At 45.9% G+C, this 14,978-nt stretch overlaps 1 protein-coding gene across 6 annotated transcripts; it reads left to right on the top strand.

Moving 5' to 3' along the window:
• Positions 1-29: 29 nt before the first annotated feature.
• On the top strand, positions 30-14,574 carry RPL6 (ribosomal protein L6). 6 transcript variants are annotated; one of them, XM_063614514.1, is made up of 9 exons: positions 30-1,184; positions 8,176-8,317; positions 9,177-9,262; positions 11,113-11,349; positions 11,433-11,531; positions 12,862-13,005; positions 13,410-13,458; positions 13,715-13,899; positions 14,388-14,574. In XM_063614514.1, exons 2-9 carry the CDS (start codon positions 8,287-8,289, stop codon positions 14,538-14,540), a joined length of 984 nt encoding a protein of 327 aa, XP_063470584.1. In that variant the 5' UTR covers positions 30-1,184; positions 8,176-8,286; the 3' UTR covers positions 14,541-14,574. The 6 variants fall into 6 exon arrangements, with proteins under 6 accessions (XP_063470584.1, XP_055093531.1, XP_055093530.1 ...); XM_055237556.2 differs by lacking the exons at positions 30-1,184; positions 8,176-8,317; positions 9,177-9,262 and adding an exon at positions 10,121-10,186; XM_055237555.2 differs by lacking the exons at positions 30-1,184; positions 8,176-8,317; positions 9,177-9,262 and adding an exon at positions 10,156-10,362.
• Positions 14,575-14,978: the final 404 nt, after the last annotated feature.

The following is a 14,978-nucleotide window of genomic DNA, read 5'->3' as shown; positions in this document are numbered from 1 at the left end:
ACGCCCGCCACCACTTCCTGCTTCCCGTCAGCCGACGACCGAGCGACGGCCGGGAATGGCAGCGCGAGGGCTCCGCGGAGGCGCAACGCGCAGTGTCCAAACATCCTTGCTTCCTCCTGGAAACCGCGGCCGCCGGGTGTGAGCTGCGCGCTCCGCGTCTACGCCACCGACCCGTCCCGGCCCATTGCCACATCGATTTCATTCATTTCGTTCCATAAATCGTCGCTCCACTCATTAGCTGTGGAACCTTTGGGGAAGTTACCTACTGTCTCCGAGCCTCGGTTTCCTCCATTCTTTTCTTTCTATAAGATAAAGTTAGTAGGCTGGGCGCGGTGGCTCACGCCCGTAATCCCAACACTTTGGGAGGCTGCGGCAAGAGGGTCGCTTAAGCCTAGGAGTTCGAGGCCAGCCTGGGCAAAAAAGCAAGACCTCATCTCTACAAAAAATGCAAAAAACTAACTGGGCGTGGAGGCTGCCGCGGGAAGATAACTTAAGCCCAAGAAGTCGGGGCTGCAGTGAGTCGTGATCACGCCACTGCACTCCAGCCTGGGCGACAGGGCAAGACACTGCCTAAAAAAAAAATAATAGGCTGAGCGCGGTGGCTCACGCCTGTAATCCCAGCAGTTTGGGAGGCCGAAGTGGGCGGATCACGAGGTCAAGAGATCGAGACCATCCTGGCCAACATGGTGAAACCCTGTCTCCACTAAAAATTCAAAAATTAGCCGGGCGTGGTGGGGGGCGCCTGCGTTCCCAGCTACTCGGGAGTCTGAAGCAGGAGAATCGCTTGAACCTGGGAGGCAGAGGTTGCATTGAGCCGAGATCGCGCCACTGCACTCCAGCCTGGCAATAGAGCGAGAGTCCGTCTCAAAATAATAATAATAATAATAACAATAAATACCACTTTGGGGTGGGAGCGGTGGCACACGCCTGAAATCCCAGCACTTCCCTTTGGGAGGCTGGGGCGGGCGAATCGCTTGAGTCCAGGAGTTGGGAACCAGCCTGAGCAAAATAGTGTAATCCCATCTCTACAAAAAAATACAAAAATTAGCCAGGTGTGGTGGCGCGCGCCTGTACTCCCAGCGCCTGTAGTCCCAGCTACTCGGGAGGCTAAGGTGAGAGGATTGCTTGAGCCTGGAAAGTCAAGGCTGCTGCGAGCCGAGATCGCGCCACTGCACTCAGGCCAGGTATGGTGGCTCACGCCTTCATCCCAGCGCTTTGGGAGGCTGAGGCAGGAGGATTGCTTGAGGCTAGGAGTTCAAGACCAGCCTAGGCAACATGGCGCGACCATGTCTCTTAAAAAAAAAAAAAAAGCCGGGTGGTGGGGAAGTATTACTTTGGACACTCTGTGAAGCTCCAGCAAAAGAGCAAGGCCAGAAACAGCGAAGCCAGTCAAAGTACGGAATACTATAGTATTCTGGTCTGGGAATAATGGTGGCTCAGACCAGATTGAGAAAAGTAGAGCTTTTACTTGATTGATGCGCATATGACTCATTGAAGGCTACAGATCTAGCTGAGAGTGGTGGCTAACACCTGTGAGCCTTCACTTTACAGAGAAGGAAACAGACACAGAGGAGTCAAATGACTTGCTTATAGACACCCAGGCAGCTACATCAACAACTTAATTGGCAGCCAGGTGCGGTGGCTCACGCCTGTAATCCCAGCACTTTGGGAGGCCAAGGAGAGCAGATCACTTGAGGTCAGGAGTTCAAGACCAGCCTGGCCAACATGGTGAGAGCCCCGTCTCAACTAAAAATACAAAGATTAGTCAGGCTTGGTGGCGCACACCTGTAGTCTCAGCTACTCCGGAGGGTGAGGTGAGAGAATTGCTTGAACCAGACAGGCAGAGGTTGCAGTGAGCCCAGATTGCACCACTGCACTCCAGTCTGGGTGACAGGGCAAGATTCTTTCTCAAAAATAAATAAACAAAGGCTACAGATCTAGTGAATGGCAGAGCCATAAGTTTAACCCATATCTGTGTAGCTCCAAAATCCTCATTTTTTTAATGCTTGCCCATTTCATTCATATACAAATGACCCTCATACTGTGTGCTAACTGCTTCAGCACACGTGCTCCTTACAAAGATCACCTTTAATATATGCCAATTTAATTCACATAAGAGCCATTTAACAAGCAGTTGTCCCTCTCCCTAAATCCTGGCCACCTACATGACAAGCAACATTTTAACTGATCTCAGACCTGCAGGCCTAAACTTCCTAATCCAATCTCCACATAGTAGCCAGGGTAATCTAAACTACAAAACTAGGCGGGGCGCGTGGGGCACAGTAGCTCATGCCTGTAATCCCAGCACTTTGGGAGGCCAAGGCAGGTGGATCACCTGAGGACAGGAGTTTGAGGCCTGTCTGGCCAACACGGTGAACCCTCGTCTCTACTAAAAATACAATTAATTGTGGCCAAGTGTGGTGGCTCATGCCTGTAATCCCAGCACTTTAGGAGGCCAAGGTGGGTGGATCACCTGAGGTCAGGAGTTTGAGACCAGCCTGGCTAACATGGTCAAACCCAATCTCTACTAAAAATACAAAATTTAGGGCCGGGCGCGGTGGCTCACGCCTGTAATCCCAGCACTTTGGGAGGCCGAGGCGGGCGGATCACGAGGTCAGGAGATTGAGACCATCCTGGCTAACACAGTGAAACCCCATCTCTACTAAAAATACAAAAATTTAGCCGGGCGTGGTGGTGGGCACCTGTAGTCCCAGCTGCTCGGGAGGCTGAGGCAGGAGAATGGCATGAACCCAGGAGGTGGAGCTTGCAGTGAGCCGAGATCGCGCCACTGCACTCCAGCCTGGGCAACAGAGCGAGACTCTGTCTCAAAAAAAAATAAAATAAAATACAAAATGTAGCTGGGTGCAGTGGCGGGCACCTGTAGTCCCAGCTACTAGGGAGGCTGAGGCAAGAGAATCGCTTGAACCCAGGAAGTGGTGCTTGCAGCGAGCCAAGATTGTGCCACTGCACTCCCGCCTGGGCGACAGAGCGAGACTCCGTCTCAAAAAAAAAAAAAAAAAAAAAAAACTGCAAAACTAGTCACTCCCTAGACTGAATTCGTCAATGGCTTCTCCTTGATTTTATTTTATTTATTTATTTATTTTTTTTTTTTTTTTTTTTTTTTTTTTTTGAGACGTAATCTCACTCTGTCGCCCAGGCTGGAGTGCAGTGGCGCAATCTCGGCTTACTGCAAGCTCCGCCTCCCGGGTTCACGCCATTCTCCTGCCTCAGCCTCTCCGAGTAGCTGGGACTACAGGCGCCTGCCACCACGCCCGGCTAATTTTTTGTATTTTTTTTAGTAGAGACGGGGTTTCATCGTGGTCTCGATCTCGTGACCTCGTGATCCGCCCGCCTCGGCCTCCCAAAGTGCTGGGATTACAAGCGTGAGCCACCGCGCCCGGCCTTCTCCTTGATTTTAGAATGAAGTCCAAAAAAAAAAAAAAAAAAGGGTTTATCCCCCCAAATGTGGTGGCTCACGTCTGTAATCCCACTGTTTTGGGACTCCTAGGTGGGAGGATTGCTTGAGCCCAAAGAGTTGAAGAACACCTGGGCAACAGAGTAAGACCCCTGTCCCTACAAAAAAAAAAAAAAAAAAAAATTTTTGTTTTCTTTGAGGTGGAGTCTCACTCTGTCACCCAGGCTGGAGTGCAGTGGTGCAATCCCAGCTCACTGCAACCTCCACCTCCTGGATTCAAGCGATTCTCCTGTCTCAGCCTCCCAAGTAGCTGGGATTACAGGCAAGCGCAACCATGCCCAGCTAATTTTTTTTTGTATCTTTGGTAGAGACAGGGTTTCGCCATGTTGGCCAGGCTGGTCTGCAACTCCTGACCTCAAGTGATCCACCCACCTCAGCCTCCCAAAGTGCTGGGATGACAGGCGTGAGCCACCATGCCTGGCCCAAAAAAAAGTTTAAAAAAATTTTTTTAGGCCAGGCTCGGTGGCTCACGCCTGTCATCCCAGCACTTTGGGAGGCCAAGGCAGGCGGATCATGAAGTCAGGAGATCAAGACCATCCTGGCCAACTTGGTGAAACCCTGTCTCTACTAAAAAAATACAAAAAACAATTAGCCGGGTGTGGCAGCGCATGCCTCTAGTCCCAGCTACTTGGGAGGCTGAGGCAGGAGAATAGCTTGAACCCAGGAGGCAGAGCTTGCAGTGAGCTGAGATTGCGCCACTGCACTCCAGCCTGGGCGACAGAGTGAGACTCTGTCTCAAAAAAAAAAAAAAAAATTTTTTTAGACACAAGGTCTTGCTATGTTGCCCAGGCTGGCCTTGAACTCCTGGCCTCAAGCAGTCCTCTCATTTTGACCTCCCAAGGCCTTGGATTTACAGGCGTGAGCCAATGCACCATGGTTTTTTAACTCTGGTCCCCAATCACTTCAGCTCCTGTCTCCCCACTACTCACTTCATTCTCTATGACCCAGCCATGCTGAATGACTTTCAGCTCCCTTCAATATGCCATATTCTTTCCCAGCTTAGAGCCTTTTAACAATCTGCTTTCTTTCCCCAGAGGGTTCTTCCTGACTCTCCTCCACATCAACTCTATGCCTCTGATCTCAGGCTAGGAGCCATTTCCTCTGGAATACAAGCCTCACCTGATTGTCTAGTCCAGGTCAGATAGTCACCAAGACACCTATCCTTAGAACCTAACATGCTACACTATAAATCTAAGAGCCTGTATCATATAGGAAGCATCCAATTAAGTTTTTTTTTTGTTTTGGTTCTTTTTTTTTTAAGGCGTCTCGCTCTGTCTCCCAGGCTGGAGTACAGTGGTGCGATCTCGGCCCACTGCAAGCACCACCTCCCAGGTTCACACCATTCTCCTGCCTCAGCCTCCCAAGTAGCTGGGACTACAGGTGCCCACCACCACACCTGGCTAATTTTTTGTATTTTTTTTTAGTAGAGACGGGGTTTCACCGCATTAGCCAGGACGGTCTTGATCTCCTGACCTTGTGATCCACCCGCCTCGGCCTCCCAAAGTGCTGGAATTACAGGCGTGAGCCACCGCACCTGGCTGCCAATTAAGTTGTTGATGTAGCTGCCTGGGTGTCTATAAGCAAGTCATTTGACTCCTCTGTGTCTGTTTCCTTCTCTGTAAAGTAGGAATCAAAATCCTATCATAGGATAGGTTTGTGAAGTACTTAGAACAGTGTCTGGCAAAGTCAGCACTTGATAAAAGCTGGCTATCATTTGTCTCTTTTCCAAAGTAAACTATTAGCTCTTTGAATGCAGGAACTACTACCTTCCTAGTGTTTCCTATATTCTGCACACTCTGCAGCTAGAATGAATGATCTTTTAAAAATACAAATCTAATCACGTCACTCCCCTGTTGTATGAAGGAGGTTCAAACCCTCTAGCATTAAGTTGAACTCCTTCCCTTAGCACATCAGTCCCTTCTAGATATGGCCTGTGCCAACACCCTCACATAATCTAGCAGTTTCTAAAGGCTTCTAGCTGTTTCTTGCATCCTTGTCTTCCAAAATTTAGTTCCTACTGCCTACAATACTCTTCAAACCATTCTCCATCTGGAAAACAGTCATGCAAGGTTCAACTCCAACTTAAGCAGCTCCTCCAGAAAACATTCTTTCACTTTTTGAGAATAAAAGAGACTCCTTTCCTATGCTCCTGGGGCTGCCTCTTCATGCCTCTATCAGCACCTAACACAGTTCAACATCATTGTGGGTTCTGTCATCGTTGTTCTGTGTCTTCCTTTAGATTATGATCTCCTTTTAAGACAAAGTCATTGTCTTCCTATTTTTTTTTTTTTTAATACAGACAGGGTTTTGCCGTGTTACCCAGATTGGTCTAAAACCCCTGGGCTCAATTATCCTGCCTCCGCCTCCCAAAGTGCTAGGATTACAGGCATGAGCCACCATGCCCAGCCGGTCTTCCCATCTTTATATGCCTAGAGTAGTGCCTGGCATATTCATTTATATGGCCGGGCATGGTAGTTAACAGGAGGATCTCAGGAGGAGTTTGAGACCAGCCTGGGCAACATAGCAAAAAAAAAAACAACAAAACTCAATCTGAATTTTTTTTATTATTATTAATTTATTTTTTGAGATGGAGTCTTCACTCTGTCGCCCAGGCTGGAGTGCAGTGGCACAATCTCGGCTCACTGCAAGCTCTGCCTCCCGGGTTCACACCATTCTCCTGCCTCGGCCTCCCGAGTAGCTGGGACTACAGGCACCCGCCACCATGCCGGCCTAATTTTTTTGTATTTATTGGTAGAGACGGGATTTCACCGTGTTAGCCAGGATGGTCTTGATCTCCTGACTTCATGATCCACCTGCCTCGGCCTTCCAAAGTGCTGCGATTACAGGCATGAGCCACCGCGCCCAGCCAACTCCATCTTAATTTTAAAAAGATATATTCATGTAGAGATTAATTCAGATAGTAGCCATTACTTCATTTGAATTTCTCAATTATGAAAGCAATACAAGTTCCTTCTAACGAGCTAAATAATAAACAGTAATTTTCTGTGTTCCTTAATGCATACATACTCCATATCCCAATCCCCAGCAGTGTTAATGGTTTGGTGTATGTCTTTCCACACTTTACACATATTTATACATATACAAACACACAAACTCATCCCACACACAGGCTCACACACATACATAACACATATAAAGATATTTTTCTATTTACTTATTTATTTATTTATTTATTTATTTATTTATTTATTTGAGACAGAGTCTCACTGTGTGGCCCAGGCTGGAGTGCAGTGGCACAATCTCAGCTCAGTAGAACCTCTGCGTCCCGGGTTCAAGTGATTCTCATACCTCAGCCTCCCGAGTAGCTGGAATTACAGGCGTGCACCACCATGCCTGGCTAATTTTTGTATTTTTAGCAGAGGTGGGTTTTCACCATGTTGGCCAGGCTTTAAAAGATTTACTGTCTAACAAACAAACAAAAAATACAGCTGAGGCAACATTGTGAGACCCCATCTCTACAAAAAATGTAAAAAAATTAGCCAGGTATGGTGGTGTGCACTGTACTCCCAGCTACTCAGGGGGCTGAGGTGGAAGGATTGCTTGAACCCAGGAGGTCAAGGCTGCAGTGAGCCATGATCTCTTCTTGGATTCCAGCCTGGGTGACAGAGCGAGACTCCGTCTCAAAAAAAAAAAAAAAATTAGGCTGGGCAAGGTGGCTCATGCCTGTAATCCCAGCACTTTGGAAGGCCGAGGTGGGCAGATCACCTGAGGTCAGGAGTTCAAAACCAGCCTGGCCAACATGGTGAAATCCCGTCTCCAATAAAAACACAAAAAATTTGCCAGGCACCGTGGCTCATGCCTGTAATCCCAGCACTTTGGGAGGCCGAGGCGGGCAGATCATGAGGTCAGGAGATCAAGACCATCCTGGCTAACACAGTGAAACCCCATCTCTACTAAAAATACAAAAAATTAGTCATGCATGGTGGTGGGCGCCTGTAGTCCCAGCTACTCGGGAGGCTGAGGCAGGAGAATGGCGTGAACCCGGGAGGTGGAGGTTGCAGTGAGCCGAGATCATGCCACTGCGCTCCAGCCTGGGCTAAAGAGCGAGACTCTGTCTCAAAAAACAAAAAAATTAGCCAGGTGTGGTAGCGGGTGCCTGTAATCTCAGCTACTCAGGAGGCTGAGACAGGAGAATGGCTTGAACCCCGGAGGCAGAGGTTGCAGTGAGCCAAGATCATGCCATTGCACTCCAGCCTGGGCGACAGAGCAAGACTCCATCTCAGGAAAAAAAAAAAAAGATTAAGTGTCTGCAAAAATGTCTGCCTTGTGATTAAAGTGCTGCACAAATTTCAGAGAATTTTATATATGGCAAAACTAAACTTAATAAAAACATTTACTTTATAACTAACATGATATTTTGCCCAACTAAGGAATTGTAAATTTTGCAATACCGCAACAAAACACAAGAGGGGGCTCATCTACGTTTTTATTTTAATGACAGGTCATTCAACAAATATTTTGGGGCATTTACTAGGTGAAATTATCTGAGATTGCCAGAAATTTTGAGGGGCCCACGTAAGCAACTGTGCATTTCATTCATTCATTGTGGTATATTTTCTGCAGTTGAAGTTTCTAAGAGGTGCTTTGCTGAGGAAGCTGAACAAATAAAGCTCCTGACATTCCCATTCTCAAAAAAAAAAAGGGCAGTGTTCACCGGATCATTGTATTTGTATCCTCAGTCAATCAGAACCAGAAAAAGGCTAAATGATTCCCAGAGACACAGCCATGAAGCAGGTGGTTTCGATCTGAAAAAATCAAGGTGAAAAGCTCTAGCAACCAGAAAGAAGCGAATGGAGGAAAATGGAAAACGCAAGCTAGAAGGTATTACAAATGTGTACATGTTGGCTTAAGGGCTTTGAAGCAGTAAAGAACTGTCACATATACTGTGTTGTGTATTTTGCAAAAGATAGTAAGTATTCTTATTTTTAATTCTAACATGAGCAAAACTCTCATGCATCTTCATTAATCATCTCTTTAATCTTGCAGCCTAATGGTTAGGAGTGCAATCTTTGGAATCAGATCTATGCTGTGAGCAAGTTACTTAATGTCCTTGAGACTCAGTTTCCTCATAATAGTATCATTCACAGGTTGTTGGGAGAATTAAATGAGATAAAGCAAGGCACATTGCATGCAATATTGCTTATTATCTCCCATGCATAAACTTTAGCAGAATACTTGACAACAACTAGGATGTTGATGATCAGATGATTGTAGTGGTGATGGTGACAATAACAAGAGCTAACAGTTGGCCGGGCGCGGTGGCTCACGCATGTAATCCTAGCACTGTGGGAGGCTGAGGTGGGTGGATCACTTGAGGTCAGGAGTTCAAAACCAGCTTGGCCATCATGGTGAAACCCTGTCCCTACTAAAAATACAAAAAATTAGCTGGGCATGGTGGTGTGCGCCTGTAATCCCTGCTACTCGGGAGGCTGAGGCAGGAGAATCACTTGAACCTGGGAGGCAGAGGTTGCTGTGAGCCAAGATCGTGCCACCACACTCCAGCCTGGGTGACAGAGCGAGACTCCATCTCAAAAGAAAAAAAGAAGAGCTAACACTTATGTAGCATTTACCATCCATCATTTCTCAGTACTGTTGTATATATTATTTAATGTTCCCAACATCCTTATGAAGTAAGTTACTATTGTTATCCTCACTTTATTTTTTTTTTACCTTTTTTAAGACAGAGTCTCATTCTGTAGGCCAGGCCGGAGGACAGGAATGAGAAAGGCCATGTATAAGAGGAAGTACTCAGCCACTAAATCCAAGGTAAGGGAAGAGGGGACCACTGACCTAATCTCAAGTGACAAGATTAGAGCTCACTGCACTGCAGCCCGGACCTCCAGGACTCAAGTGATCCTCCCGCCTTAGCCTCCCGAATAGCTGGGACTACAGGCACTAACAACCACACTCGAATAATTTTTTTTTCTTTTTTTCTTTTTAGTTGTTGTTATTGTTTTGAAACTGAGTCTGGCTCTATTTCCCAGGCTGAAGTGCAGTGGCATGCAGTGGCATGATCACTGCTCACTGTAACCTCCGCCTCCTGGGTTTAAGCGATTCTCCTGCTTCAGCCTCCCAAGTAGCTGGGATTACAGGCGCCCACCACCACGACCGGCTAATTTTTGTATTTTTAGTGGAGATGGGGTTTCACCATGTTGGCCAGGCTGGTCTCAAACTCCTGATCTCAAGAGATCTACCCGCCTCAGTCTGCCAAAGTGCTGGGATTACAGGCGTGAGCCACCGTGTCCGGCCTTTTTTTTTTTTTTTTTTTCTTTTTTGAGAATCTTGCTCTGTTGCCTAGAGCGCAGTGTCACGATCTCGGCTCACTGCAACCTCCACTTCCAGATTCAAGTGATTCTCCTGCCCCTGCACCTCGAGTAGCTGGCATTACAGACACACACCACCCATGCCTGGCTGACTTTTGTATTTTTAGTAGAGACGGGATTTCACCATGTTGGCCAGGCTGGTCTCGAACTGCCAACCTCACGTGATCCGCCTGTCTCGGCCTCCCAAAGGGCTGGGATTACAGGCGTGAGCCACCGCACCCGGCCTAGGATTTACTATTTTTTTCTTAACGGAGAAATACTACATTCCCCATGATGCCCCAGATCCGGAAGGAAGTGAGACTCGCACTTCCCATGATTGCTTATAGACCGGAAGCCGGGACCTTAGTTCTCTTTCCCATCTTGCAAGGTAAGAATCGCGGGTCTCTCCGCAAGACTTGAGTTCAGGACTCCGAATCCTTCGCCATCCGAACCTGGAGTGCATCCAGTCGACACCTACACGGGTTGGACATGCCCAAGGCTAACTGAGAGGCCTTCCAGAAGCTTCATTTTTGTTGTTTGGGTTTGCGGCAGGGCACGAAGAGGGTGAGGTAGAATGCCATAGTGGCTCCCTCCGGCTCTTCGCCGCTCTCTTGGGCTGGGAGAACGAGGCCCTTTCGGGGACCCGTAGCGGACTGGTGGGTGTTAGAGGAAGCGGGGCGACGGTGCGTGCACTGTGTTCCCGGTCCAGGGATCGAGAGGATGATACTGAGTCTGTTGCAGCCACGTTGGGGTTCCGCACTGAAGCCAAAAGGTTTCGCGTCTCCCAGCGTCCGCGACCGGAAGTCGCCTCTTGGTCTTTGCAGTCTTTTTCTGTTTGGGCTCAATTTGGGCTGATTGTTTGTGTCCGCAATTCCTAAATCGGGTTTCTTGAAAAGAGACACTGATCTTAAGGGTTAAGACGAAAGGTACTGAAAGTAAGGGATTTCAAGTTCTGGTTTTGGTGCTTCCAACCTGTGGCCATATTCTGCATCTAAGTTTTCTAATTCGCAAAACAGTAATAAAAAATAATGGTTATACGGACTTCTGACCGCTCAGTATTTGGCAAAAAACCTAATAGGTGTGAGGTAGTTTCAAATCCTCAAAAAAAGTTTATAGTGTATTGGGGGACAACCCCCAAATGAGTCATAGTGAAGGCTGAAGTAGAATGGGTAGAGTTTGAGAGGAAGGCCTGTATCTTACCGGGGGAGGGATTGTAATCTGGGGAGCCCAGCCCACCCATGTACAGGTTCATTATTGTCTTGTTAAAGAGATGACTGGTGAAATGCCTTTTTTATCAACAAAAAATACTTGTAGATGGCGGGTGAAAAAGTTGAGAAGCGAGATACTAAAGAGAAGAAACCCGAAGCCAAGAAGGCTGATGCTGGTGGCAAGGTGAAAAAGGGTAACCTCAAGGCTAAAAAGCCCAAGAAGGGGAAGCCCCATTGCAGCCGCAACCCTGTCCTTGTCAGAGGAATTGGCAGGTATTCCCGATCTGCCATGTATTCCAGAAAGGCCATGTACAAGAGGAAGTACTCAGCCGCTAAATCCAAGGTAAGGGAAGAGGGGACCACGGACCGTTATGTCTTAACCTTAATTGGCATCCTCTTATTGTTGATGCATTTGTGTCCCTGTAGGTTGAAAAGAAAAAGAAAGAGAAGGTTCTTGCAACTGTTACAAAACCAGTTGGTGGTGACAAGAACGGTGGTACCCGGGTGGTTAAACTTCGCAAAATGGTAAGATGTGGGGACTGTAAATTGGATTTTTGGTTGATGCTTGAATACTGTGAAGATGTTTTTGAATACTTAGATACTGTAAGTTTCTGCATACCGGAGAATTTCTGATAGAAAATAAAGGGCTCTGGGTTTGTAACTTGGCTTCAACATTTACTGTTAATCTTAAGTAATTTAAGTTACTCTTCTGTGCTTTGTTCCTTTGCATGTAATATGGGAATGAGGCTGGGTGTGGTGGCTCGTGCCTGTAATCCCAGCACTTTGGGAGGCTGAAGGGAGCAGATCACCTGAGGTCAGGTAGCTTGGCCAACATGGTGAAACCACATCTCTACTAAAAATATACAAATAGCCGGTTGCGTGCCTGTAGTCCCAGCTACTCTGGAGGCTGAGGCAGGAGAATCAGTTGAACCCGGGAGGCAGAGGTTGCACCACTGCACTCCAGCCTGGGCGACAGAGGGAGACTCCATCTCAAAAAAAGATAAGATGGGAATGAGGGTTTACCTCAAAGAGTTATTATGGGGATTAAATGAAATAATATATAGCCTGTTCTATAGAACATTTCCCACTAGAGCAGTGTTTCTTGGCCCCCTTTACCACACACAAGACCCAATGTAATCTCAGGATTTGCTCTGTAATTTTCATTATGGGAACATTCCCAAATAAGTTACACCATACAGTTTCACAGTTGAAGATTACTGCATGAGAGGGAAGATGACAGTTGTCTTGTGAACTTGTTTTCCTATTAGGTGATCAACGTTTGTGGTGAAAGTGAGACTGCACTAATGATATGGTATAGTTAGAAATAGGTTATTGTGAGTTATTTGTAGTCATGTCTTTAATGGCCCTTGTATGGTGTCTAACTTCCGCAATAAATGATCTGCCAGTCCTAGTGTCTGGTTTTATGCAATTTGTTTTCCTTTGCAGAAGAAGTGGGAGTAAGACTTGTTGCTGTGAGGATCAGATGAAGTGGCTAGGATATGAACACACTTTACTTGAATTGGAAAACAAGCCATGTATCCCTAATCTGCAAAATGTGGCATGTCACACGAGTAATCTCTGAGGTTTAATTTTTGCTCGATTACAAAGGTGACTTGCTTGATGCTTTCTTTGCTTGAGCACACATCTCATTTATTAAATGGGTTCTGTCCTTTTTTGCACACAGGATGCAGAAGCATAATTGACCTTTTCCAAGTCTACTTAGCAGAAATGAAAATGGAATCGTATAAATACAGTATTATACTTTAAAAAGGCTATAGCAAAAGTTTAGCTGACATAGCTCGTTTCTACTAATCTGAATGGCTTATTTAAATAAGGATCTATGGACTCTCCCCAGCCTAGATATTATCCTACTGAAGATGTGCCTCGAAAGCTGTTGAGCCACGGCAAAAAACCCTTCAGTCAGCACGTGAGAAAACTGCGAGCCAGCATTACCCCTGGGACCATTCTGATCATCCTTACTGGACGCCACAGGGGCAAGGTGAGAGTACCTGTTCTTGGGGAGCTTCACTGCAGCTGCCTGGAGTGCCTGGTGGCAATGCGTTTGCACGCTAGGTGTAGTTTTCCTTCATTTACCTATGTTTGGGGCAAGGGGAAATGATCTGCAAGATACAACTTAGTTGTTGCAAATAACAAGTTTAATCCATGGTGATTTACTAGCCATTTCCTGCTGTTGATTGTGTTACACATGTTCATTTACTCAAAAATGGATTTATGCCTGGAGTACTACCTTAGTAGCTTGCTGTGGTTGCTTCCAGAACTGCCGAGCTATATACATATATATGTAGAAATTTCCTTTACCCAAATTAAGATGCCTGTGGTTTTATGAATTCAGAAGTCAGTTTTTAATTGCAGAAAACTAATTATTTTCTTTTTAACTTACAGAGGGTGGTTTTCCTGAAGCAGCTGGCTAGTGGCTTGTTACTTGTAACTGGTAAGAAAATCCTTGGGTTGTGATGTTCTGTGAAACTTCCATTTTTAAATGCTTGCAGTATACACGTTTGTTTGCTACTGCTTACATGGTAGACACTTAATGCGACAAGTGTCTGAGGCCCATTTCATTGCCTTGTGTGCAAGTGGGTTAGACAGGTGGTCTTTTTTGTGTAGCAACATAACAAGTAATGGTTACCTAAATTGCAGGATGGTGATTGTTCCCCCTCTTCCTTGCTAAATTAGTTTTTCCCCCTTAGGACCTCTGGTCCTCAATCGAGTTCCTCTACGAAGAACACACCAGAAATTTGTCATTGCCACCTCAACCAAAATCGATATCAGCAATGTAAAAATCCCAAAACATCTTACTGATGCTTACTTCAAGAAGAAGAAGCTGCGGAAGCCCAGACACCAGGAAGGTGAGATCTTCGACACAGAAAAAGAGGTAAGTTTCTACTTGTCATCTCCTGTGTTAGCACTGGCCCTTCTACCTGGGAGTGAAAAGAAACGGGCCTAAGCATTGTTGCACAAAAAGAAGAAAAATGAAAGGTTAAATAATGAGGAATACTGGGCGATACTTAGTATTCCAGATTCTTCTAAATTGAATAGTTCTTTTAGCAGTCTGGGAGCTCAACTTAGAATCCTAAAATTTGGTGGAATTGTATGGGAATTAACTGCTACCATTGTATTGGGAATGTACCCTTACTTATCCTTGATGTGTGCTGAGGTATACAAAAGTTTAAGAGCTATTTTTATTACATAAAAAAATGGGTTGTGTTTCACAGCATTCCAAGGAAAGGATTGTCAAAATTGTCTTTAATGTTTTCTAAATATTTTTGGGGATTAGTACTTAAGAGACAGGACTCCTTAGTTGACCTACAAGTAATTTGGTATGTGCCTGTTTTAAAATGTTTGATTTTTCTCTTGATTTAGAAATACGAGATTACGGAGCAGCGCAAGATTGATCAGAAAGCTGTGGACTCACAAATTTTACCAAAAATCAAAGCTATTCCTCAGCTCCAGGGCTACCTGCGATCTGTGTTTGCCCTGACAAATGGAATTTATCCTCACAAATTGGTGTTCTGAATATCTTAAGAATCTAATTAAATAGCTGACTACATTTTGTTTGTGTCTCTTTTTTAAATTTTTGGTATTTTAAAAAATTCTTATCCACCTGAAGGTGTAGTTTGACCATGCCAGCTCACCTGGGGCTTTTCCTTTGTAATGGGATTGGAAGGCAGTGGTATCTACAAGAGAGCTTGTTTGTTGGCTTTGCATTGGTGTTCTTGGTACCTGGCTAATAACTTTTTCACCCACCCTCTACCAATGTAAAGTGGGGGCATTTTCCCACTCGTCCCTGAAGGAATCTGCTAAACTACATGGATGAGAGAAGAGAATAACTGCTGACTACTCAGACAACAAACTCCCATTTCTCCCCCATGTGCTCAGTTCTAAACTCCTCCCCAATATGAGGCCGTGCTCTTGTTTCCCAGGCCAGTGCAGTGGCTGTTCATGGGCATATTT

The sequence above is a fragment of the Symphalangus syndactylus genome, chromosome 13 (assembly GCF_028878055.3).
Source record: "Symphalangus syndactylus isolate Jambi chromosome 13, NHGRI_mSymSyn1-v2.1_pri, whole genome shotgun sequence".
Lineage (NCBI taxonomy): Eukaryota > Metazoa > Chordata > Mammalia > Primates > Hylobatidae > Symphalangus > Symphalangus syndactylus.
Note: the sequence above shows the minus strand (reverse complement) of the source record. Positions and strands in the feature narration are given on the sequence as shown.